Here is a 26,492-nt window from a genome sequence, read left to right as displayed (position 1 = left end):
GGTGTATCCTTTGTATAAGGAAGACTGTCCTGTCCCATGGTGTTACCACATTCCTGTCTAGCTAAGAGCTGCATGCTGGGAACTAAGAACCATGGCAGCACTCCAGGGTCCCCTAAAGTTGCATCCCAGGAACAACAGGATAGTAGATAGGAAAGGATGGGTAGCCAGAGACAACAAGACCCTAGATCTCTCTAAGGCCCAATCAGGTGCCCCCGTTCCGTTCCCTAATTCAGACTGTCAGCATATGTGTGCTAGTTGTGTGCCTACTGTGGGCTATGAGGCGGCAGCTATGAGCATGTATGATGATTCATGTGTGTAATCTGAGCACTTGGGAGGCTGCAGCAGGAGGATTACTATTAGTTTGAGGCCAGCCTGGGCTATAGAGTGAGACTTTGTCTCAAAAAAAAAAAAAAAAAAAAAAAAAAAAAAAGAAAAAAAGAAAGGAAGGAAGGAAGAAAAAAAAGAAAAAAGAAGAAACTCATAATCACCACCACCAACAAAAACCTCACCTGTCTAGGTGGTGGGTCTTGGGGACTTTAGACTTTTTTTGTGTGTGTCACTGTGTGGTCAGGCACGAGAAAGGTTTCAGTATGGAATACAGTGAGACCCTGAGCAAGGACTCCTTGTCAGCCTAAGAATTCTGGGAAGGCTTCCTGGAGGAAGTGTGTCCTGATTGACTCTGGAAGAGCATGAAAGAGGTGGGAGAGCAGAGCTAGGGGCAGGCTTGGGGGCAGGGCGGCAGTCAGGCTGCTGTTGTAGACGGCAGAGTGCCAGAAAAGGGTTGGTGGACAGACCACTGGGGCAGAAGGGCAGGAGGGGAGACATCCAAGAGTCTACACACATAGCTGACTTTTGGTTCTCTGGGTGACAAGTGACCAGGGGTGAGCCAGTGAGTTCAAGGGTCCTCCTCCCCAGGGTCCTTGCTGGCAGGTTGGGGAATGAGGACCCTCCAGCCCTCCTTAAAGCTTAGGGGAGACAGGAGAACTGAGGGGGTCCTTCTGCTCTGACTAACATGGGTAGGAGCAGAAGCAGCTGGTGGTGCCCATGGCATTAGACCAGCCACCTCTCAGAACCAGCCGTCAGCACTCGGCCCTAAGAAGGCTGTGCCCCTTTCTGTGAAGGGTGTTAAGGCAGGAGGTGGGTGGTCCCAATCTCATTTTTCTCCAAAGAGAGGCAGCAAGTCTTTATCCTCTCCCTGATGGACAATAAATACCCTTGTGTCTAACATTAGTTCCTTTTGTTGCTGGGTTGCTTCGGGACAGCCCATCTGGTAGACCTCTGCTCCTAGAACCCAACATACGGCCCATGTTCCTCACCTAAAGAGTGTGGAAGAGAGTCTTAGAGAAAGGTTAACAGTTACAAAGACGGCTGGAATAAAACAGAAAAGACTGTCCTTTGTACCCAAATTGGTCTTGCTGAACCCAAGAGACCTGGGTGTGTGTATGTCTGGGGAAACCATTCATGTTAAGGAATATCGGCTATTGGGGGCCACGCCAGCAGTCAGCCAACCCGACTCCAGGCCCATAGGGCTTCTGCAAACACAGCAAGCAGGCCCAAGATGGATTCGTGGCCTGGATCACCAAGGGGCGGGCTGATCAGAGTGGTCAGAACATCCTAAGATAAGCCACCCTACAGGGCTCAGAAGAGGGAGTTTATAAGAGGTAAAAGGCCAAGGCATTTATTATCCAAGACATGACTCAAAGGCAAAGTGCAGGGAGAGATTAGCTGGACAGATGAACTGTCAATGTGGGGAACCTCACCTTGCACTTGTTAGTCACAGTCCCAGAGGGTGACTGGCTCCTACACAGCGTGGGGCAGGCACATGGGGGGAATGGGCGGCCTCTATCCTGGTAAACAGGGTTGAGAATAACCAGGTTATGAGTGGTTCTCACTGTGGCTCACACCAGGATTCCTGGCCAGTTTTGAAAGGACTGGGGCCTCATCTTTGGTGGAAATAAAGTATCCAAGCCCTAGGCCCCAGTCTGGTCTAATTAAGTCAGAACCCCTAGGGATGCAGGCTCTGAGCTTAGGAGCATCAGTATTTAGAAAAAAAAAAAACAACTCCCAGGTGACTCTGATCAGCAGCTGGAGCAAACACAGCTACAGGTTCAAACAGAAAGAGGCAAAGCCAGGGAAAGCTTGGGAAGTGGAGGCTTCTTCCAGCTCAGTGGATGGAGGGGGGTAAGTAGTGGTGGCAGCTTCTCCCTGCCTGTCATCCACCCTTCTATCCATCCTCCCAAACCTTCCCTTCCTCCTTACTCTTTCCCTGTTTTCCTTCACTCACCTATTCATCCAACAGAGAACTGGCATTGTACAGGAGATTTAATCAATTAATTAAACTGATCAGTTAATTTTTTAAAAAATTACATCGTCTGACCGGCTGATTGTGTACATATGTGGGCCTTTTGGGTGTTGTTTTTCCTCCTTCCACACTGTGATCCAACCTGAGTAGGCTGGTGGCGTCTTTACCCACTGAGCCATTTTGCTGACACTTAATTATTATTGTAGCTCAGCCTGGTCTCAAGCTTGCTATGTAGCCAAGGATGACCTGTAACTCCTGCTCTCCTGCCTCCACCTGAGTGCTAGGATTACTGGTATTCGGTACCACAGCCATTTAATGCTTGGGATGTAGTACTGAGAAGGCAAAATGGTCCCTGCCCTTGTGGGAACATCTGAGTGACAGCAGGGCATGGAGGAGCAGATACCTTTAAGATACCTTAGAGGCAGGTCTCTAAGTTTGAGGCCAGTTTGGTGGACCGAGTGAGTTCCAGGACAGCCAGAGCTACACAGAGAAACCCTGTCCCAAAATACAAACAAACAAATGAACAATATTCTGGGCGACAATCACAGTGACTGAAGGATGATGGTGGGGCTGGTGAGAGACAGGCATACTCTTGTTTTGTTTTGTTTTGTTTTGTTTTGTTTTTCAGGACCGGGTCTCTCTGTGTTAGGCATACTCTCTTTTGTGTTATTATGGTAAAATACTCAAAAGATGGACTATCAATGCATATATCTATGTATCTATTTATATGTCTATGTATCTATTGATCTATGTATGTATGTATGCATGCATGCATATATGAATCTATCTATCTATCCATGCATGTATGTATATATGTATGTATGTATCTATCTATCTATCCATGCATGTATGTATATATGTATGTATGTATGTATGTATGTATGTATCTATCTATCTATCTATCTATCTATCTATCTATCTATCTATCGTATAGCCCAGGCTGGTTTGACATTATGTTCTCCTATCTCTGTCTCAGCTCTTCTCCCCAGTGCTGGGTTTACAGGTGTTCATCACCACACCCAGTCATTTCATTCTATTTATTATTTACTTAGGAGCTGGGGGTGGGACTCAGTGCCTCATGCATGGTAAACAAGCTCTCAGCTACAGAGCTACAGTCCCAGCCTCCATTGTGTCCAGGTGATTCTGTGTTATTTAACACGTTCACAGTGCTGTGCAGCTCTCTCTCCACTCTCCAGCTCCAGTACTTTCTTTCTTTCTTTTTAAAAAGATTTATTAATTTATTATTTATACAGTATTCTGCCTGCATGTGTGCCTGCAGGCCAGAAGAGGGCACGACATCTCTTTATAGATGGTTACAAGCCACCATATGGTTGCTGGAATTGAACTCAGGACCTTTGGAAGACCAGCCGCCATCTCTCCAGCCCCCAGTTCCAGTACTTTTTTTGTCACCCCAGTGGGTAACTCTGTGCTCACTACTGCCCTGTTCCCCCTCGACAGACCTAGTAACCACAGTCTCTGCCTCTACAGATTTGCCTGTCTGAATAGTTCATGTAAATGGGATGCTCTAATATGTAATCTTTTATGTCTGCCTCCTTTCTCTTAGCACGGTTTGTGTGGGGGCGGTGGCATTACTATCCTCCATCTTACAGCTTAGTAGTGTTCTTTCCTGTGGACTCACCACTCTCTGTTTCTTTTACTAATAGAAATTGGTGCAACCCCTCAACCCCACACTTTTTTGTTGTTGTTGTTGTTTTGGTTTTTTCTTTTTCTTTTTCTTTTTCTTTTCTTTCTTTCTTTCTTTTTTTGAGACAGTGTCTCTCTATATAGTCTTGGCTGTCCTGAGCTCACTATTTAGACCAGGCTATGGTTTCACTTTGACACTACTGCGAACAGAGCATCTATGAACTTCAAAGACAACTTTCCTTCTTTTCTTTTTTGTGTGCATATGTGTGTGCATGTCTGTATGTGAAGGTGCTCACATGTGTGTACCTGTTTGGGAGGGGGCAGAGAACAAACTAACGTGTTATTCCTCAGGTACCAGCCATCTTTTAAAAATCTTAATATTATATTATATTTGTTTACTTAGTGTGCATGTGTGTGAGTGTGTGTGTGTGTGTGTGTGTGTGTGTGTGTGTGTTTGTGTGCTACACCATCCCTTTTCTTCCCAGACAGGGTTACCCACTGACCTAAAGCTTACCAAGTCAGCTAGGCTACCTATCCAGGGAGACCAGGGATATGCTGGTCTCCATAGTGCTGGTATTAGAAGCATACACCGCCACTTGAAGCTTTTTTTTTTTTAAAATGTATAGAGTGCAGGGCTAGAGAGATGGCTCAGCGGTTAAGAGCACTGCTTGCTCTTCCAAAGGTTCTGAGCTCAATTCCCAGCAACCACAATGGTGGCCCACAACCATCTATAATAAGATCTGGTGCCCGTACATGCAGACAAAGTACTGTGTACATAATTTTTAAAATGTATATGGTGCTCTGCCAGCATGACAGAAGAGGGCATTAGATCACATTATAGATGGTTATGAGCCACCATGTGGTTGCTGGGAATTGAACTCAGGACCTCTGGAAGAGCAGTCAGAGCAGTCAGTGCTCTTAACCTCTGAGCTATCTCTCCAGCCCCCATGTGAAGCTTTTTAACATGAGTCCCAAGGATAGAGCAAGCACTTTACCAACTAAGTCATCTCCCTGGCCCTTTTTGTGTTTTGCTTTGTTTTGTTTTCTATGCACAAGATCAGGATTAGTGGTGCATATCTGCGGCCTAAAATAATGAGTTCAAGGCCAGCCTAGGCTACATGAGACCTTGTCTCAAAGAGCCTACAGATGGGGGAAGTTGAGGCTAAAGAAGAGTATTAAGCTGGGTGTGGTAGCACACAGGATAGCCTGGGCTGCATAGCAAGACCTCGTTTCAAAAACATGGAGGGAGGGGTGTCTTTTAAATGCCGGGCTATTATAAAAGGCACTAAGGGAACCAGTGTAGGCATTTGAATGGGAGAGGATCAGCATCAAACCTGACTGGGAAGGCTGGAGACTGAACTCTAGCAGCCAAGGTCCCTAGCAGGGAGCCAGCTTCCCTCCCTCCTCTAGGCCTCAAGCCTGTGGCCTCCCCTTGAGACCTGGGGCACTCCTAGTTCAATGGCCACAAGGGCTTCCACTTGCTTTTCCCTCTAGGCTCATCCACCATGACCAAATTGACTGCCCAAGTCAAAGGTTCTCTCAACATCACCACTCCAGGGGTACAGATATGGAGGATTGAGGTGAGTTCTGGGATCCAGGAGGGTAGGTGAAGCCCCCCGCATTGCCCTGGCTCCTCTGACCATGGCCCCTGAACACTGCATGGAGCTGCTGGTGTCACCTGCAGCCACCTCCACCCCTGCTCCTTCCCTTACCTCTTCATTTAGTCCCCATTTGCCTTCAACCTTCCTCTATTTCTTTGCCCCCATTGACCCTGCCTTTCTCTGCTGTTTCCTCCCTAGTTCCCACCGCTTCCCACCCCCCAGTTCCCACCGCTTCCCACCCCCCAGTTCCCACCGCTTCCCACCCCCCAGTTCCCACCGCTTCCCACCCCCCAGTTCCCACAGCTTCCCACCCCCCAGTTCCCACCGCTTCCCACCCCCCAGTTCCCACAGCTTCCCCCGCCCCCCGTTTCCACCCCCCCCCTTTCCTTTTCCCTCTTCTTTCATTAACTGGGCCCTGACCTTTTTGCTTTGGGGGTATTTTGTGGTGCTGGGAATGGAACCCAGGGCCACACCCAGGAAGGACTCTTATCTCTCTAAGTCCCAGCCAAGCCTCGTTGGATCCTGCACCCCAACACCAGCTTTCCCAGCTGGTAGTCCTGGTAGCTCCTGTGACCTCTTTCTGACCTGGATCAGTTCACTTCTTTGGTAACTCAATAGTGTCCTGTTCCTGGGAGGCCACTTATGCTGATCCCAGACTTAACGCGAAGCCACAGGATTGGGACAGCACATCACAGCCTAGAATGGCTAGACCCAAACAGTCCCTGTTGCTTCAGTCTCCCGGGTAGGTGGGACTGAATGTTTGCCACCATGCCCCCACTATGACCCCTTTCTCTCCTCAGGCTATGCAGATGGTGCCTGTTCCTTCCAGCACCTTTGGAAGCTTCTTCGATGGTGACTGCTATGTAGTCCTGGCTGTAAGTGGGGTCAGGCCAGGAGGGGGCTGAACAGGGAGCAAAACCTGCTGGGTATTTATTAGGGAGGAAACTAGAGGCTGGGGGCAGTGTTGAGAGATGGTCTGGCTTCATCAGTGTTTACAAGAGTGCCCAGGTGCCCATGCATGGGGCCTCACGGGGCTCAGCGATGTTTGTAAAAGTCCTTTCCAAGCTCATTCAGCCTCAGAGGACATTCTGGGTTGGTCTACCCTTTATTATTATTATTATTTTAAAAAGATTTATTTATTTATTATTTTTACAGTATTCTACCTACATGCATGCCTGCACACCAGAAGAGGGCACTATATCTCATTATAGATGGTTGTGAGCCACCATGTGGTTTCTGGGAATTGAACTCAGGACCTTTGGAAGAGCAGGTAGTGCTCTTAACCTCTTTCCAGCCCTATTTTATTATTATTATTATTATTATTATTATTATTATTATTATTATTATTATTATGTGTGCGTGCACAGGTGCGTACATGAATGTGCTGTGGAGAAGGTGTGGAGTTCAGAGGAAAATTTGAGGGAGTCTGTCCTCTGCTTGTACTATTATGTGGGTCCCAGGGACTGAACTCAAGTAATCAACCACAGTGGCAAGCACTCTTACCTACTGAACCATTTCAGCTGGGCATGGTGGCACATGCCTTTAATCCCAGCACTTGGGAGGCAGAGGCAGGTGGATCTCTGAGTTTGAGGCCAGTCTGGCCTACAAAGCGAGTCCAGGACAGCCAAGACTACACAGAGAAACCCTGTCTCGAAAGACAAACAAACAAACAAACAAACAAACCAAAACAAACCCACTGAGCCATTTCACTGCCCCTGACCCATCTCTCTAAAATCCACAGTAATCTTTGGGCCCCTTCCTGATATTTGCACACCCTGGCACTACCTACACTAGCAAAGACGTTTCTGCTTTTCTTATATTGATTTGCTTTTTTTTTTTTTTTTTTTTGGTTTTTCGAGACAGAGTCTCTCTATGTAGCCTTGGCTGTCCTGGACTCATTTTGTAGACCAGGCTGGCCTCGAACTCATAGCGATCTGCCCGCCTCTGCCTCCCGAGTGCTGGGATTAAAGGCGTGTGCCACCACGCCCGGCGATTTGCTTCTAATTTTTAAAGTTTTTCAAAATTACACTGAATTAGTTTGTGAGTCTGTGTGTGCATATATATACATGTATGGTTGCTCACATGCCAAGGTGCACATGTTGCCACAGGGTAATTTGCATGAGCCAGTTCTCTTTTTCTTCTATGTGAGTCCCAGGGCTCAAACTCAGGCTGGCTTGGTTGCAAGTGCGTCTACCCACTGAGTCGGTCCTCTTGCCTACCCTGCTTCTAAATGTTGAAGATATATATACCTCACAAGTAACCATATCCATACCAGGATGTGAAAACCCAAGCCATATGCCACAGATTGAAATCAGCCATGATGTGTTTACACAATAATTGTGTATACAGCAGGAATTTGTGTATACAAGATACCTGTGGGTCCAATGCACCAAAATCAATAACAATGCATTAAAAATATTTGGAAAAAAATTGTATCTGGGGGGCTGGAGAGATGGCTCCTCAGCTAAGAGTGCACACTGCTCTTGCAGAGGACCTGAGTTTGGTTCCCAGCACAGCACTCATGTTTGGCCACAACTGCCTCTTAACTCCACCTCCAGGGGGATCTGATATGCACAAAAAGATATACATACACAAAATTTAAAAATTAATTGAATCTGTAGTGAATGGTTATATAGATAATTTTTCTTTTCACTATTCTATAAACAGTACAGTATAGCAACTATTTTGACAGTACCTGCCTTCTCAGGTATTATGAATCATCTAGAGGTGATGTAAAGTCTAGGAGAGACCTGAGACATAGCTCAAATGGTGGAGTGCTGACCTTGCATCCAGGAGGTCCTGAGTGTGATCCCTAGCCCTATATGAGTGTGTGCATCAGCATCCAGGCTTGTAATCCCAGCACTGTTGAGGTAGAAAGAGAAATTGAGTGGGAGGTTATCCTGCATCCCAGAGTGTTCCTGCCTAGCTTGAGCTACATGAGACCATATATATAACCAATAACAGTAGCAACAAAATTAGTTCTTGAGCCTGGGAGATGGCCCAGAAGGTACAAGTGCCTGACAAGAAGGGTCCAAAACGTGAAGTGCTGTAGAAGGAGAGAAACAATTCCCAAAATTGTCCTCTAACCTCCCACACCACCCCAGCGCATGCCTATAACTGCACTTAAACACACATAGCATATTCATGTACACACACACACACACACACACACACACACACATCGTTTTTTAAGCATAAGGGAGGGTTTTTTCAGATTTTTTTTTGAGACAGGGTCTCTCTGTGTTAGCCTTGGCTGTCTTGGAGTAGCTTTGTAGACCAGGCTAGGCTGGCCTCAAACTCACAGCAATCCGCCTGCCTCTGCCTCCCAAGTGCTGGGATTAAAGTCATGCGCCTCTATGCCTGGCTGATTTTTTTCAGATTTTATGTAGACATCCCACACCATTTTACAGAAAGGACTCAAGCATGGACACTACAGAGCACTCTTGGGGGTCCTACCCCTCACAGACAGTGAGGGACAGTTGCAATACATTTGTTTGCCTATATAGTCACCTTACTGGCTTCTATAAATCCACATGCATCAGTCCACGTGAATTATTTTTAAGGCGAGAACAAAGTCCAGAAAGGGGACAGCCATCTCCTGTTCTCCATCAGAAGAGTGAGAAGCTGAGCCGGGCCACAACTCAGGGCTCAGCAGCAGGCCAGAGGCCTCCCTTGCTCCAGGCCCAAGTGTGTGGAAGACCATGCTGAATGGGCTAGGGGATTATGGGAACCCAGGTCTCACTGCACAGATGGCCTCTGTCCCCAGATCCACAAGACCAGCAGCACCCTGTCCTACGATATCCATTACTGGATCGGTCAGGCCTCGTCCCAGGATGAGCAAGGGGCAGCTGCCATCTACACAACACAGATGGACGACTACCTGAAGGGCCGCGCTGTCCAGCACCGAGAGGTCCAAGGCAATGAGAGCGAGGCTTTCCGAAGCTACTTCAAGCAAGGCCTTGTGTAGGGAGGGGTGCCATGGGACTGGGGAGGACACCAAAACTGGTCATCAGAGGTGGGGACTGGCGAGTGGGGACTGGGCTAAAGAGACAGGGACACTACGCCTGCAGAGTGAGAGGCTCTGGACAGTAGGAGGTGACCTGGGCCAGGAAGGAGGGAAAGAAGGAAGGAGGGAGGGAGGAAAGAAAGGAGGGAGTGAGGGAGGGAAGGAAGGAAGGACAGAAGGAGGGAAGGAAGGAAGAAGAAAGAGCAAGCTGAAGCTATGGGAGTTCTGGGATCTCATATGGCTGTTTCTGATTTTTCTCCACCTTTCCACTCGTCACTCTTTTATTTTTTTTCTGTTGCTCTGACTTTGGCCCTGTCCCTCTGAGTTTGCTTTGGCCTAACTTACCCCCTTGGGCCCTTCTAAAATCCCGTGATATGGCCCCTGAATTCTGCACCTTAGCTCCTGGTCTATAGGGACTGCTTGGTGCCTGAGGCCCCCAGGGGGTCACACCAAGTCCTGCCCACTCAGGCTAGCTGACAGGTTAGCCCTCTTCTCTAATCAGGCCTTTCACTAACAGCGCAAACCTTCTGTGAAGCTGGCTCTCATCACAGAAACATCTGCTCCTCCAAAGCAGCTTCCTTTACCCTGTAGGAGATGGAAGCTCTCCAACCAGCCACAGTCCCTATGCCCCCCCCCATTTTTTTTTTCCAGAGCTGAGGACCGAACCCAGGGCCTTGCGCTTGCTAGGCAAGCGCTCTACCACTGAGCTAAATCCCCAACCCCTCCTACCTCCCCCTTTTGTATTGCTCTCTTCCACACATAACACAGCCCAAGGTTTGCTGTCGCCAGGGCTCTGGTCTCATTTTCCATTTTCTTCTCTCCAGCTCACCATGATTACCTCTGCAGGTCCCTCTACAGGGTGGGGAGCCAGGGCAAGGGGACGGAAGTCCTACAACAGTGTGCTACAAAGCCAACCAAGCCCCTGTAGGCCACTGCTGGTGAATGAAACCTTCGTGTTTGAACCCTAAGTACTTCCTTGGCCTCAGCCTGTCCCAACTGGGGCCTCAGAGGGTCCTAGGCAGCTCAGGACCTTGGCATACCTCCCTCACCCAATGCCCTTGAGTGAGCTTTCTTTTCTTTCCCAGAATCCGGAAAGGGGGTGTGGCTTCTGGCATGAAGCACGTGGAAACTAACTCCAGCGATGTCAGGCGACTGTTGCACGTCAAGGGCAAGAGGAACGTGATAGCCGGAGAGGTGGGCGGGGCCCAGTTGGGATCCTGGCTATGAACGGAGCAGGGCTGAGGGATGGGAGGGAGGCTGGAGATGCTGCCGATGCTCTCAACGGGCTCTGGACCTCCCTGTACCCTCTAGGTGGAGATGTCCTGGAAGAGTTTCAACCGAGGAGACGTCTTCCTGCTGGACCTTGGAAAGCTTATCATCCAGTGGAATGGTCCAGAGAGCAACCGCATGGAGAGACTTCGGGTAACCCCAACAGGACACCTCATCGCTGCAAATTCAACATGCCCTACTTGCTTTTGCAGCCTCAGTGTCACCTGCCCCAGTCAAACCTCTGCTCCCCACCCCCAACCACCCTCACCCTTCAGACATCTTTCTGGCAATTCTGGGAACAGGACCGTGTGTGCAAGGCAGACCTGAGTCTACATGTACATGATGAAGGATGCTGCTGTGTGTATTTGTGACTGACCCTTAAGGTGGAATATGTCCCTGTAGTATATGACAGACCCCATGCTCAGCCTTGGGTACCCCAGGGATGGATGAAGTGGGCAGGGCTTTGCTGGGCATCTAGTCAAAAAGCCAGATGGGAAAGGAAGAGGCAGAGGATGAGCACTGGAGGAGTGTGTTACTGGGCATACAGGGAGGCTCTGGGGACCAGATGGAGGCAAGGCAAGGCCCTGGAGCCGGAAGGTGGCTGGTAGAGTCTATCATCAGCTCAGGAGGAATATGCTGAGCAGGCGGCGGCTCTCACAGGCAGGATAGGATGTGTGGCCAGCAGGTTGTGAAAAAGGGTTAGGTCTGTGGCTGGGAACGCCCAGCTAAGGAAGCTTATCTGATTTCTGAGTAGAAATGGGCTGGGGAGGGGACCAGGTGGGGATCTGGGCTTCACTGTGTATCGGTTGAGGATACAAAGCCTTATGCTTCAGAACAGTAGGGAACAGTGGAGGCCCTGTTCTGAGATGGGAAAGATCTCAGGGAGAAAATAGGGTACCTTTGGCTATCTGAAGAGGGGCTGTTCTATGATGAGAGCCGAGAGCTAGGCTAGAGATAGAAACACACAGGTGTTGCTGTCCGCAAGGGCCCAGGGACTCCAAAGGGCCCACTAAGGGAAGGGACTTGGGCTAAAAGAGTGACCCTCAGTGTGTGTACACACGAAAGCTGGCACCCATGGGAAGACCAGAGCCCAGAACTCACTGGCACACACGGAGTCTTCCTTGTGTGAGCTTTCATGGAACTGAGCTCTGTGTGTGAATATATTTGTGTATAGGTATGCACATGTGAATTTGTGTGTGTACCGTGAGTGTGTGTGCTTTGGGCAGCCTGAGTATAGGATTATGATCTTTGAGGTTCATCTCTTGTACAAAACCCTGAAGGAAAACCACAAATTCCCAACCATATCAAAATTAAAGTTCCAGCAAGACCATCCCAAACGCACCCCTACTCTCTCCACCTATGAGGAGATCTACTTTCTCATAGCTTCCAACTGTTCTCCTCACACAGCTGAAAAGCCTTGTCTCTACCCCTTATAGATCTGCGGGGAGGGGTGGAGTTTGCCCAGGCACCATTCAGGGTGGTGAACTCTACTCCTTGTCTGCCGCCAACTGTCATGGGTCAACTGTGGCCTTCCTGCAGGGCACGACCTTGGCCAAAGAGATCCGAGACCAGGAGCGGGGCGGGCGCACCTACGTGGGCGTAGTGGAGGGTGAGAGTGAAGGAGACTCCCCACAGCTGATGGCAATTATGAACCACGTGCTGGGCCAACGCAAGGAACTGAAGGCGGCGATCTCTGACTCCGTGGTGGAGCCGGCAGTTAAGGCTGCACTCAAGCTCTACCAGTGAGTTTCTGGGTGCTGGGTGCTTCCTGGGTGCTGGGTGCTTCCTGGGGTAGGGTGCTCTACTAAAGGTACCGCCTATCCGTGCCTTACTTTGTCCTGCAGTGTATCCGACACAGAAGGAAAACTGGTGGTTAGAGAAGTTGCTACTCGGCCACTCACACAGGACCTGCTCAAGCACGAGGTGAGAGGGTCTGGAGGGTCCCAAGCAAGGGGCAACTATTAGATGCTTAAGCAGACTGGGCCCAGTGGTGCATACCTGTAATCCCAGCACTCGGGGAGACGGAGGCTGGCTGATCTCTGTAAATTCGAGGCCAGCCTGGTCTACAAAACGAGTCCAGGACAGCCAAGGCTTCCCAGAGAAAGAGAAACCCTGGCTCAAACGCGCGCGCGCGCGCACACACACACACACACACACACACACACACACACACACGTTAAAGCAGATTTAGGGGGAGAAAACTAGCATGGCCCCAGCACCATAGGCTCATTTGTTTTCGTTTCTCTCTCCTGACTCTAAGGACTGCTACATCCTGGACCAGGGAGGTCTGAAGATCTTCGTGTGGAAGGGGAAAAACGCTAACGCCCAGGAGAGGAGCGGAGCCATGAACCAGGCCTTGGTAAGGAAAGGGTCTAGCACTGCGCTTCTCAACCATCTTAATGCTGCGACCCTTTAAGACGGTTCCTTATGATGTGGTGACCCCCAACAAGCAACAATAAAATTATTATTTTGAGATAGGGTTTCTCTCTCTCCTCCTTTTTTTTTCTTTCTGAGACAGGGTTTCTCTGTGTAGCCTTGGCTGTCCTGGACTCACTTTGTAGCTCAGGCTAACCTCGAACTCAGAGATCTGCCTGCCCCTGCCTCCCGAGTGCTGGGATTAAAGGCATGCGCCACAACCGCCCAGCAATAAAATTATTTTCATTGCTACTTCATAACGACTAGAATGTTGCTACTGTTATGAATCATAATGCAAATATTTGATATGCAAGAGATATCTGATGTGTGACCCCAATGAGGTTGAGACCTCGAACTCACAGCGATCCCCGTGCCTCTGCCTCCCGAGTGCTGGAATTAAAGGCATGCGCCACCATGCCTGGCTTCAGTGTCGGATTGAAAGGGGCACTAGAATTAGAATTGAGGTGTAGTTTAGGAAGGGGTCTGATCTGTTGGGATCAGAGTTAGGTCTAGGGTCAGTATTAGATTCAGGGTTGAGCATAAAGTTTGAGACATTATCAGGATTGACCTTGATTGGAAAGGGTCAATAGGGTTAAATGTGGGGTCGGCATTGGGGTTGGAGCTGGGCCCTCCCAGGGTTGGGGCCAGGCTTTTAGTTTGAATGGGGGGTGTGCAGACTAGGGACAGGACCCCCTTCTTTTCCCAGAACTTCATCAAAGCCAAGCAGTACCCACCGAGTACGCAAGTGGAAGTGCAGAATGATGGGGCCGAGTCAGCCATCTTCCAGCAGCTCTTCCAGAAGTGGACAGTGCCCAACCGGACCTCAGGCCTGGGCAAGACCCACACAGTGGGTTCCATAGGTGAGAACCCATGCCTCCTGCCTGCCTTTTATTTTCTTTTTTCTTTTTTTCCCCTGAGACAAGGTTTCTCTGTCTAGCCTTGGCTCTCCTGGACTCACTTTGTAGACCAGGCTGGCCTCTAACTCACAGCAGCAATCTGCCTGTCTCTGCCTCCCGAGTGCTGGGATTAAAGGCATGCCTCCCTTTCCTAATGCCCCTCTTCCATACACATTTTACCCTGGCTCCCAGCTCCCTGCTGGGTACTGAGAGCCCAGGAGACAGAGAAGCTCAGGAGGGGAGCTAAAAGTGACTTGTCTTCCATGTGGACTGGGGTTGAGCCCTTCTGGGAACCAAAACAAAAAAACAAAAACACTTCTCACCAGACTATACTTGCTGAGGTAAGGGGTATCCCATCAGGCACTGGGAGAGGAGTTCAAAGGAAAGGACCGTGTACAGCCTCCATCACCGGGGTGGGCTTCCCGCTTGAAGTCTGAATGCTACAGAGTCAGACTAAAGAAAGCTCTGGCTTCGGTGGCTTCCCTGGGAGTCACTCGTTAGGTCAGTGCCTTGGAAGCCTGGTGCTGTGAGTTCGCTCTAATACCCTCCAACTGTGTGACCTCGGATAGACATCGGATTGGCTCTGGCTGTAATTTCTTCATATATGGTGTGGGTCTACGAATCCCAGCCAGCCCTCGGAACTGTAGTGAGGATGTGGGGCACCTCAGCCAGTGACAGTTGATGTCCTCCTCTCTCCAGCCAAGGTGGAACAGGTCAAGTTTGATGCAACATCCATGCACGTACAGCCTCAAGTGGCTGCCCAGCAGAAAATGGTGGATGACGGGAGTGGGGAAGTGCAGGTGAGTGAGGGAAGGAGGAAGACAGGTTGATGGTAAAAAGGGCTAGTAGAACCCAGTCTGGGCCTCATACAGGACTGATTCTGGTCCCAGGTGTGGCGCATCGAGGACCTAGAGCTGGTGCCCGTGGATTCCAAGTGGCTGGGCCATTTCTACGGTGGTGACTGCTACCTGCTGCTCTACACCTACCTCATAGGCGAGAAGCAACACTACTTGCTGTATATCTGGCAGGTGAGGTCCCGCCCACCCCACCTGCAGCACAGCTGCTCAGTTCTCTCTCTTTCTCTCTTTTTTTTAAAAAAGATTTGTTTATTTGTTTTATGTATATGGATGCTCTACTTTTGTATACACCAGAAGAGGGATTCAGATTCCATTACAGATGGTTGTGAGCCACCGTGTGGTTGCTTGGAATTGAACTCAGGACCCCTGGAAAAGCAGCCAGTGCTCTTAACCACTGAGCCATCTCTCCAGCCCCCCCCCCTCACATACATACTCTTAAACAAGTGTAATAAAAATTTAAAAACTGAGGGGCATGGTGGCACTCGGGAGGCAGAGGCAGGCGGATCACTGTGAGTTTTAGGCCAGCCTGGTCTACAAAGTGAGTCCAGGACAGCCAGGGCTACACAGAGAGACCCTGTCTTGAAAACCCAAAATAAATAAACAAATAGAATAAAATAAAATAAAAATAAAAATAAAAGGAAAGAAAAATTAAAAACCGGGCTGGAATATTTTGGAGGCCGAGGGACAGGGTGGAACCCAGTATTCCATCCCTTCTTCTTGCTTGTTCTCAGGGCAGCCAGGCCAGTCAGGATGAAATTGCAGCCTCGGCTTATCAAGCTGTCATCCTGGACCAGAAGTACAATGATGAACCAGTGCAGATCCGGGTCCCCATGGGCAAAGAGCCGCCTCACCTCATGTCTATCTTCAAGGGGCACATGGTGGTTTATCAGGTGCAGCTGCTGAACTGAGAGCTGGGATCTAGAGATGGGGGAGGGGTTGCTTGGTGGCCATGGGGCTGGGGCAAAGCCTGTCCCTCGTAGGAGAGGGCCCTTGTCGTGTATAGACTTGGTGACAGAAACCAGCAGTTTGCTTTAAAGTGATATGGAAGGACCCCTAACTGTGTACAAATATTATTTACTTCCTTGATCTCTGCTACATGAAAAAGGTTTTTTGGGTTTTTTTTTTTTGTTGTTTTTGGAGGGGGCCAGGGGTGGAGGGGGTAGGGTGGGGCGCTGGATTTGCTGTACTTTCCCAATGAAATGAATTAGACATCTCATGCAGCTGTTTAAGCAATAATCTGCTCATGGCGAGCCTTCTAAGCACACAGTCTTTTGTAACTCAGGAAGTGAGGCGAGACGTGACAGGTGAACACTTGTTGGGAAGGGACAGTCGCGTGGCTCTGGCTAAATGTTGAACTTCCAGCTCGAAGCACTGTGCAGTTAAATGCGAGAGATGGGAAGACGAGTTGGACGAGAGGCAGGAGTGCACTAAGTGGGGAGCAGGCAGGGAACTCATGGTGGGAAGGAACTCAGAGGGGCCTCTAGACATTTGGGGGGAAGCTAGAGAGCACTATGGAGGTAAAAGAAGGGCTCACAGCACAGGAGTACAGATGCCTGAGGTTTTAGGGAAGGAAAGAGAAGCTGGGCAGTGGTGGAGCACGCCTGTAATTGTAATCCCAGCACTCGGGAGGTAGAGGCAGGCAGGTCTCTGTGAGTCTACAGAGTGAGTCCAGGACAGCCAAGGCTACACAGAGAAACCCTGCCTCAAACAAAACAAAGAACAAGAGAGAACACGAAGATAGTTTGTGTCTTCAGTTAGAATTTCATGGGCCTTCAAGGGCCAACATAGTACGCGTACCTGGGCTCAACATAAAAGCAGTGCAGAGCCACCGGAAACTTTCGGACCAGCAGACTGCCAAGATCCAAGCTGTCTTTGAGCCAGCTCTTTACCGCCTTCCCCTCTCTGGGTGCTCACATTTTGTCCTCATGTCACCTTCCCATGTTGTCCCTGTCTTCCCACGTTCCCCTTCCTGCCTGCAGGGAGGCACTTCCCGAGAGAACAACTTGGAGCCTGTGCCCTCCACAAGGCTGTTTCAGGTCCGGGGAACAAGTGCCAATAACACCAAGGCTTTTGAGGTCACAGCGCGGGCCACCTCCCTCAACTCCAATGATGTCTTCATACTCAAGACTCCATCCTGCTGCTACCTGTGGTGTGGGAAGGTGTGTGACAGGGCTTAGGAACTCCTCAGTCACAGAACAAACAATGGGAGACTTGTCGGTGGCCAGGTCCCGCTCACAGGTCCACTGTGCTAGCCCAAGAGTCTTCCCTTGCAGAGCTTTGGTCGTTCTGTGCCTTCTCTGATTCACGGAATGTGTCAGAACCAGCCTGTCTTGTTCCCTTCCTATGAGGCATTCATGTTCCCGTATTCCCTCTCTCAGTTCTCTCCCTCCCTAGGGTCTCTTACTCTGAGTAGCGTAAGTTCCCTCATCATCTCTACTGTTCTTTAGACTGCTAAGGATAGAGGGAAGTAAGAACACGTCCTCATGGGTATGCCTGAAGTCTTGATCCAAAAGGACGCTCTCAGACCCAAGAGTTCCAGCCCAATGCAGTAGGAGGGTAAGGAAGTGGGTGGCAGCGAGGATGGTCTTCCCAGCATGACTGACCTCCCTCGTTCCCCAGGGCTGCAGTGGGGATGAGCGGGAGATGGCTAAGATGGTTGCCGACACGATCTCTCGGACGGAGAAACAAGTGGTGGTGGAGGGACAGGAGCCAGCCAACTTCTGGATGGCCCTGGGTGGTAAGGCGCCCTACGCCAACACCAAGAGGTAATGTCCCAGCATCTCCCCTCACCCTCCACCTCCCATGGGAGAGTCCTCCAGACTCTCCAGTCCTTGTATTGCTCATGTCTCTCTGCCCCCACACCTCTTCCTGCCCACCCTACAGGCTGCAGGAGGAGAACCAAGTCATCACTCCTCGACTCTTCGAATGCTCCAACCAGACTGGGCGCTTTATGGCCACAGAGATCTTTGACTTTAATCAGGACGACCTGGAGGAGGAGGATGTATTCCTATTGGATGTCTGGGACCAGGTAGGACAAGCGGGTTGGGAGGGCGTCCTCCCTATTATTAAGAAGTCATACAGGGTAGAGTAGGCAAGTCTCAATGTATGGGGGACCCTATTCTTCCTCCTTATGGAGAAAGAGAGGGACGCACTCTGATCATCCCACGACTCTTTCATTTCGCATTGAAGCAAGCACGTTTTCAGGCATCTCTGGCTCTGGGGCAGGGGAGTGCCACGCAGTCTCAAGCTACCTAAGCAACAGCATGTGAACAACCTCATTTCCTGGATATAAAGAGCAGCAGTGTGCTGGCACTGACCTTGCTCAGGGTCATTAGCTGAGCAGTGACTGATCTTTCTGGCTGGGCACCAGAGATGAGCCACAGCAGAACCTGAAGGCAGTGGGGGTTACCCGCACCGCCCATCACGCAGTAAGGACTGAGGGGTTGTGGGGCTCTCCACAGGTCTTCTTCTGGATAGGGAAACATGCCAAAGAGGAAGAGAAGAAGGCTGCAGCTACCACTGTACAGGAATACCTCAAGACCCACCCTGGAAACCGAGACCCCGAGACCCCTATCATCGTGGTGAAACAGGGGCACGAACCCCCCATCTTCACAGGCTGGTTCCTGGCTTGGGACCCCTTTAAGTGGAGTGTGAGTAGCCGAGTCCAGCCAGTCCTAGCTCAGCACGCCCTTCCTCCAGGCACCTTCACAGCATACCTCCAAAAGAAACCTGCCTAGCTCCCACCAGCCTTTTCTCTTCCTTTGGGATTCTGTAAAATGGCTTTAGATGCTTGAAATAAGAACTAAGGCTGCAGAGGCCATTAAGCTCACTGGGGAGGAAGAGGGAAGGAAGTCTTAAAAAGCAAGAGTGGCCCGGTGTGGTGGCGCATGCCTTTAATCCTAGCACTAGGAGGCAGAGACAGGCAGATCACTGTGAGTTCAAGGCCAACATGGTCTATAAAGTGAGTCCAGGACAGCCAAGGCTACGCAGAGAAACTCTGTCTCAAAAAACCAAAAAGAAAGAAAGAAAAAGAAAAAGAAAAAGTAATAGTGGTCAGGGATACAAGCCTGTGCTCCCAAAGGTTGGGAGGTTGAGGCAGGAGGATCAGAAGTTTAAGACAATTCTTGGCTACATTGGCAAGTTGGGGTACAGCCTAGGTTAGTAGAGACCTTGCCTTTGTTGTTGTTGCTTTTTTTTTTTTTAAAGATTTATTTATTATGTTTACAGTACTCTGTCTGCATGTACTTCTGCAGGCCAGAAGAGGGCACCATATCACATTATATATGATTGTGAGCCACCATGTGGCTTCTGGGAGTTGAACTCAGGTGCTCCGGAAAAGCAGTCAGTGCTCTTAACCTCTGAGCCATCTCTCCAGCCCTTTTTGTTGTTTTTCAAGACAGGGTCTCTGTGTAGCTTTCGCTGTCCTGGAACTTGGTATGTCGACCAGGCTGGCCTCAAACTCACAGAGATCCGCTTGCCTTTGCCTTCCAACTGCTGGAATGTGTGCGCCACCACGCCCAGATTGGCATTTGGAGACCCTGTCTTAACAACAACCCACCAACAAAACAAAAACATAAAGCTTATATAAGCACAGTGAACCCTTATAGGTATGCCTGTGTTCCTAGCACTTCAAAAAGGCTAAAGGATTTTAAGTTCAAGGCCATCCTGAACTACTAGCAAAAAACCACACCAAAAACAGTTAAAAAAACAAAAACAAAAACAAAGTTGGGCATGGTGGCACATGCCTTTAATCCCAGCAGAGGCAGGCGGATCATTGTGAGTACGAGGCCAGCCTGGTCTACAAAGTGAGTCCAGGACAGCCAAGACTACACAGAGAAACCCTGTCTTGAAAAACCAAACCAAACCAAAAACCCAACCACCACCAACAACAACAAAAAAACAAAACCCCCTGAAAACAAAAACAAAGGCTGAGGGTATAGCTTAGTGGCTAAGCACTTGTGGAGCATGAACAAAGCCCTGACACACCCTGCCCCAACACACACACACACACACACACACACACACACACACACACACACACACGTGGGGGTAGTTACAGTACCCAGTTTCTGTGCTATACAAAGCTGTAGAAAATTGATTTAAACAAAATTTAAGACTCAGTTCTTTACTGGGCACAGCAGTGCTCGGTAGCTGCAGGTAGCCATGTGTGGTGTGACAGCGTGTGTTGAGGACAGTTCTTTGGTCCCTTCACAGGAACTTCTTCAAGGCTGCCCTGAGGGGTCCTCAGTGCCAGCTCACTGGTGCTCTAAAGGACAAACAATCCCCCCCCCCCTTCTAAATTCTAAGCAAAGTGGGTCACACACGCACTCCTTCCTGGGGGACAGTGTGTCAGGCCTCCAGGGGCACCTGCTTCCCACCCTACTCCCTGCCCCCCAGGCTTATGGCTCTGGATGTTTTGAATTGGCAGACCAGATGAATTTAGGACAGAGAGCAAAATTTCCTCAAATCTGCTGCTTTCTCTTCCTTTTTCTTTTCTCTTGACTCTTGTCAACAGGCTGTTTACCTTCAGGATTGATTAGGCAGGTTCCCTCCCCCTCCCCCGTTCCACCATGTGTGTCTGTATGTATAATCGCGTGTGTATATGGGCATGCATGCTTGTGGAGGCCCAAGACTCATATCATGTGTCATCTTTGATCATTCTCTGCTTTGTCTACTGAGGCATGGTTTCCCTCTAAACCCAGAGCTTATAGGTTCAGTCTAGCTAGTCAGCTTGCCCCTGGGTTGGGGTCCCCTGTCCCCACTTACTGAGAGGCTAAGAGGCTGCGGTTACATACAGCCAACACCTGGGGATCTGAACCCCATTTCTCATGCTTAAGAGGCGAGGCAAGCCCCTTTATGTACTGGTCCTCATAGTCACTCCAACCCCCAACTCAGCAGTCCAGATGAACCTTCTGTCACCTCAAGTTTGTGTTTCCTTCTCCACCTCTCACTCACTCACTCATGAAGCAAAATTCACTCAGGGAACACTCATTTGTCACTCTGGGTATTAGGTCCTGGGGCTGTGTATAGAGGAGGCTCCCTTCTCTGTCCTCTGCTGGGGCTCCCCTTAAGTGCCCCAGGTCCCCCGAGTTTTCCAGAGCCCATCCAGGGTAGGCAGGATGTCAGCAATGCCTGTGGCTATTTGCACACGGCTCACGAAGGGTCAGGGAAGCACATAGTCCTCCCATCCTCTTGTCCAGCTGTGCCAAGGACAGATTACCCATCTCTCCCTGCCCATTCTGATGCTTTGGCCTTATTCTCTCCGTCATCATTAGGACCACTTTGCTTACCCACTTGCTCTGAACCGCCTCCTGCTGTCTCTCAACCTGGTCCCAGATGAGCCTTTTTTTCTCCACTCTCAAGGAAAGCACCGTTTAATTTCTCTGCTGAGATGTAGAGTCTGACCTGTCATGTGCTTTATTTGTAGAGCATCAAATCCTATGATGACCTTAAGGCAGAGCTCGGGAACTCTGGGGACTGGAGCCAGATTGCTGATGTAAGTATGGTGCCATTGGCTAGCTCTGAATGGCCTGGCGGTGGTCAAACCCATAGAGGCTTACAATGGTAGAAGTCACGGTCTTGCACGTCACCCTGTCTCCTCCTTTTCCTCGTGGAAGTCCACGCTATGCAACACCATGTCTCTCCATTTCATAATGAAATGGCCTCTATTTTTACGACCCACGGGCAGCATATTAAAATGCAGATTTACTCCCCTGGCATAGTGGTGTCTGACTATAATGGGCAGAACTCAGGAGGCCAAGCCAGAACTACATAGGAATACCCAGACTCAAAACAAACAAGAACCAGAAACAAAATTAGATTTCAAGGCTCCATTTTGGGTTGGCTCTCAGGAGTATGTATGCATGTTTTTGCTTGTTTGTAAGTGGTGTGCGTGCGTGTCACACATGCACATGTGAGCACACACACCAAAGGCAGTGTCTTCTCTGATTGCTCTCTGCTTTATTTACTGAGGCAGGGTCTCTCAAAAACCCAGAGCCTTCCAATTCAGCTGGCTTGCCTCTGGGGCCCCTTGTCTTTGCTTCTGGAGTATGCTATTTATTACAGGCGGGCTGCCACCCTGCCCGGCTTTTATGCGTGTGCTTGCATAGCAAGCGCTCTCTCCTTTGAGTACCGCCTCAGCTCTAGGCTTGAGGCCTAGGTGGTTTGATATACTTAAGCCATGGCCTGTCCACCCTCGGGGAGACAGTGACATCTCTAGGCACCTTCATCCTTGGGAGCACTTCTCCAGACAGAACGATTTCTGTTACTTATTGGCGATGTGGGATATAAGGCTGTGAACTCAAAAGTCCTTCCTTTGAGAAGGTCTTAGGACCACAGAAGCAACACGACAGGGCTAGCTCCTCAGAAACACAACTGGGACATGAGGGCACCTTCTCAAGGGAGAGCAATAGTGAGGACATTTCCACTTCCTCCAATCACAGGCCGAGAACACTATGACGTTTAGTTAGCCCTTTCTGGTTCAGTGTTTAAAAAGAAAAGCTAATTTAAGGCTGAGTGAATTCATAAGTGTCAGTTTTACAACAGATACGAGAGAAATGGTCGTACATGTCCAGGATAAATTAGATTCCAGGGGAAGCCATGGAGATGTTAGCCATTGATCAAATGGTCCCCTTTTCCCAACTCACTTAGGTTAGACGAGGGGTATGTGGCTGTTTATACTAGCTTCTGGGTCCAACTCAGGGAGGTGTGTTCTACTGAATGGGTACACGTGTGCGCACGTGTGTACAATGGGAAGCATAGAAGCTGGGGAGGCCTCCCAAGAAAGACTCCCTAGAATGAAGAGAGCAGCAGCACAGGATTGTAGGCATGGGCGTTGAAGTAACCTGTGGCTTTCTTCTTTCCTAGGAGGTCATGAGTCCCACAGTGGATGTGTTCACTGCCAGTACCAGCTTCAGTTCTGGGCCCCTGCCCATCTTCCCTCTGGAACAGCTGCTGAACAAGCCTGTGGAGGATCTCCCTGAGGGTGTGGACCCCAGCAGGAAGGAGGTGAGTAGGGCAGTCAGAGAACAAGGAAAACCCAACTGACAGACTGAGTCCTGCAGAGGACTGGCAGCTGAGGATTCCGTGAACAGCACACCTTCACAGCAGTCTTTTTTTTATTTTTATTTTTTTGAGACAAGGTTTCTCTGTGTAGCCTTGGCTGTCCTAGACTTTCTTTGTAAACCAGGCTGGCCTCAAACTCAAAAGCGATCCAGCTGCCTCTGCCTTCCGAGTGTTGGGATTAAAGGCGTGCGCCACCACGCCTGGCTTATGGCAGTTTTATATTCCTGGAAGCAGGGCACTGTTCATTGTGAGGGGCACAGAAGGGACAGCAAGGAGACTTGTGTGGGTGTCAGGAGGAACATTATAAGTCAGCAATCACATTATGAAAGGTGACAGGAACCTTGGTTATGGGAGCAAAGTGAGTTTTGTTGTTGTTTTTAAGATTTTATTATATGTATGAGTGCTCTACTTGCCTGCCAGAAGAGGACATCAGATTCCAGTATAGAGGGGTTGTTGCTGGGAATTGAACTCAGGACCTTTGGAAGAGCAGATAGGACTCTTAACCGCTAAGCCATCTCCCCAGCTCCACTTTTTTTGTTTTTCAAGACAGGGTTACTCTGTGTAGCCTTGGTCCTGGACTCACTATGTAGACCAAGCTGGCCCTGAACTCAGAGACCTGCCTGCCTCTGCCTCCCAGAGTGCTGGGATCACAAGTGTGTACCACCACGCCCAGCTCAAAGTGAGTTCTTAGAGGAGCAGCCAGCAGCAAGTTGAGAGGCCTAGGGAATGAGCACAGGTCCTGGGGACAGACACTGGTGACAGAGGCAGGGGCCTACACTGAAGACCTATTGTGGCTGAAGTAATGGTCAGATAGTCATCTTTTAAAGCTTAAATTACAATTGTATTTGTTTGAGGTAGGGTCTCACTATGTAGTCCTGGCTGAATTGGAGCTTGTTATATAGTTCAAGCTGTCCTTGAACCTGCAGTGATCCTCCTGTCTCTGCCTATAGTATGCAATACTAACTCTGCTTAAAGAAAAAAAAAATTAATGTGCATTGGTGTTTTGTCTGCATTCACATCTGTGTGAGGGTGTCAGATCCCCTGAACTGTTGTTACAGACAGCTGTAGGCTACTGGGACTTGAACCCTGCTCTGGAAGAGCAGCCAATACCCTTAACCACTGAACTATCTCTCCAGTCTCTTGTTTTGTTTTTGAGAAATGGTCTATCTATGTCCTGGAATTCATGTAGACCAGGCTGGCCTTGAACTGAGAGAGATCTTCTGCTTCTGCCTCTCGGGTGCTGAGATTTGGGATTAAATGTATGCACCCCCCCCCCCCTGCCTGGCCTCTACTTTTTAATTTTTAATTATTTGAGAGTGTGTGCCTGTGTAGACTAGAGGCATCAGATCCGCTGGAGTTAAGAGTGACAGGTGACTGTGCACTGCCCAATATGACTACTGGAAATTGGACTTGGGTCCTCTGCAAAAGCAGTGTGTGCTCTTATCACTGAGTCATCTCTCTAGCCCTTGCTGTGTCTTTTTGTTTTGTTTTTGAGACAGGGTCTCATGTAGTGCAGGCTAGCTTCAAACTCGTGTGAAGTGCAGGATGACTTTGAACTTCTAATCCTCTTGTCTCCACTCTCCAAGTACTGGGATGAAAGGATTTTGCTATCATGCCAGGACTCAGGCTTCCACTTTTCAAAGCTCCTCAGACTGCACAGTGAAGAGTAGATTAACAGATGGCAAAAGAGCAGCCAGGAGACCCATTAGGAGATTCAGTGCTCAGGTGGAGAAGAAAGGGGGCAGGGGCTAAAGAATGTGGTGACTTAGAATCTTTAGTGGAGGAAGTTGGTGACAGTTATAGATAACTCAGGACTATGAGGGAGGGAAAATTGTGTCATTCCCAAGATAGAAAACTGAGATCCAAAGCTGGGCAGGGTGGCACACGCTTTTAACCCCAGCACTTGGAAGTTCGAAAGCAGCCTGGTCTACAGAGTGAGTCCTGGACAACCAGGGCTATACAGAGAAACCCTGTCTTGACAAGCCAAACCAAACAACAACAAAAAAGAAAACCTAGTTCCAGACTAAGCTTAGTGGTTGTTTTGTCATTTAAAGCAGTGGCTCTCATCCTTCCTAATGCTGTGACCCTCTACTATATACAGTTCCTCATGTTATGGCTACCTCATAACTGTAATTTTGCTATGGTTATGAATCATAATGTATATATCTGATATGCTACCCCTGTGGAAGGGCCATTCAATCCCCAAAGGAGTCGCAACCCGCCAGGTTGAGAAGGGCTGGTTTAAAGTATCATCCAGGCTGCCGGGTGCTTTGGTAGGCGGCAGGCAGTTTACAGGTCACCAGGGCTCCTTAGCACACTAGTCCACCGGGTAACAGCCGTGGTAGGCCTATATGGGCTGCATGGGCTACAAGAGCTTGTCAAAAACAGTTTGAGGGGCCAGAGAGATGGCTCAGGGGGTAAAACACTTGCTATACAAGGGTGAGGAGCTGAGTTTAAGTCCTAAGGGCGAATGTAAAGCTGGGTACAGATGGCAAGTGCCTGTAATCTCACTGCTCCCCCGTCGAGAGGGAGAAGGTTAGGGCAGACACACCCAAGGTTGTCCTCTGATAGTCACATACACATTTGCTCACACACATGCATGTACACACGCCATACACATAAAGCCGTATTGTGAGCTGGGCTCGGTGGCTTACACCTGTAATTCAAGCATCTAGGGAGGCAGAGGCGGAGGCAGGAGGATCATGCCAAGTGTAAAGGCAGCTTGGGCTGTATGGTTGAGGTCCTTCCTGCCTTTTGCCTGAAAGGGCACCATCACGCATTGTTTCCTGGCTTCTCCCACCTGTGAGGTTCTAGAAAGCAAGGAGGCCCTTATGTCCTTACTGTAGCTCTGGGATGCTCTCAGTATAGGCAGAAGCTTATTTCACCCCTGACATATAGAAAAGTTTTACAACAGCTGGGCATGGTGATACACACCTATAACCTCAGCACTTGGGATGATGAAGCAGGAAGAGCATTTCTAGTTTGAGCCTAGCCTGGACTACTGTGAATTCAAGATCAGCTTGGACTGTAGTGTAAGACTCAAGTTTCTACCTACCATCCCATTCTACAGTCAAGAAAACCATGACTTAGGCCTTATGAAGATGGCTTGGTCTGTAAGTGCCTGCTGTGTAACCTGAGGGCCTGAGTCCCACCTCTAGTACCCATATCAGATGCCGTGCTCGGGGCTGGAGAGGTGGCTTGCAGCACCAGAGCACCCAGCCTTGGTTCCTAGCACCCACACTGCAGTTGCCAACCACCCACACTTCTACTTCTAGGGGATTTGATGCCATCTTCTAATGCATGCACACACACGTAGGCAAAACACACACACATACAGCTAAGAAAAAGGAAAAAAAAGCAGGACAATGGTGGTGCGTGCCTTTAATTCCACCATTCAAGGAGGCAGAGGCAGGTGGATCACTGAGTTCAAGACCAGCC

At 49.4% G+C, this 26,492-nt stretch overlaps 1 protein-coding gene across 2 annotated transcripts in view; it reads left to right on the top strand.

Moving 5' to 3' along the window:
• Positions 1 to 26,492, top strand: part of VIL1 (villin 1) — a 30,257-nt gene that overhangs the window by 907 nt on the left and 2,858 nt on the right. Inside the window, exons 1-19 of one of the 2 annotated variants that reach the window (XM_084778488.1) lie at positions 2,079 to 2,181; positions 5,441 to 5,526; positions 6,348 to 6,422; positions 9,314 to 9,510; positions 10,639 to 10,747; positions 10,865 to 10,975; positions 12,362 to 12,564; positions 12,667 to 12,745; positions 13,083 to 13,181; positions 13,944 to 14,097; positions 14,833 to 14,933; positions 15,024 to 15,161; positions 15,722 to 15,880; positions 16,970 to 17,149; positions 17,610 to 17,755; positions 17,874 to 18,018; positions 18,452 to 18,640; positions 21,418 to 21,486; positions 22,857 to 22,997. In XM_084778488.1, the coding sequence (XP_084634614.1) occupies positions 2,172 to 2,181; positions 5,441 to 5,526; positions 6,348 to 6,422; positions 9,314 to 9,510; positions 10,639 to 10,747; positions 10,865 to 10,975; positions 12,362 to 12,564; positions 12,667 to 12,745; positions 13,083 to 13,181; positions 13,944 to 14,097; positions 14,833 to 14,933; positions 15,024 to 15,161; positions 15,722 to 15,880; positions 16,970 to 17,149; positions 17,610 to 17,755; positions 17,874 to 18,018; positions 18,452 to 18,640; positions 21,418 to 21,486; positions 22,857 to 22,997 (2,391 nt within the window). In that variant the 5' untranslated portion in view covers positions 2,079 to 2,171. Of the gene's footprint in view, positions 1 to 2,078; positions 2,182 to 5,440; positions 5,527 to 6,347; positions 6,423 to 9,313; positions 9,511 to 10,638; positions 10,748 to 10,864; positions 10,976 to 12,361; positions 12,565 to 12,666; positions 12,746 to 13,082; positions 13,182 to 13,943; positions 14,098 to 14,832; positions 14,934 to 15,023; positions 15,162 to 15,721; positions 15,881 to 16,969; positions 17,150 to 17,609; positions 17,756 to 17,873; positions 18,019 to 18,451; positions 18,641 to 21,417; positions 21,487 to 22,856; positions 22,998 to 26,492 lie in introns of those variants that run through there. The other variant, XM_084778489.1, reaches the window with a different exon arrangement.

Source organism: Acomys minous, assembly GCF_964271855.1.
Source record: "Acomys minous genome assembly, chromosome: 4".
Classification (NCBI taxonomy): Eukaryota; Metazoa; Chordata; class Mammalia; order Rodentia; family Muridae; genus Acomys; species Acomys minous.
The sequence above is the reverse complement of the archived record's forward strand: the minus strand, read 5'-3'. Positions and strand labels throughout refer to the sequence as shown.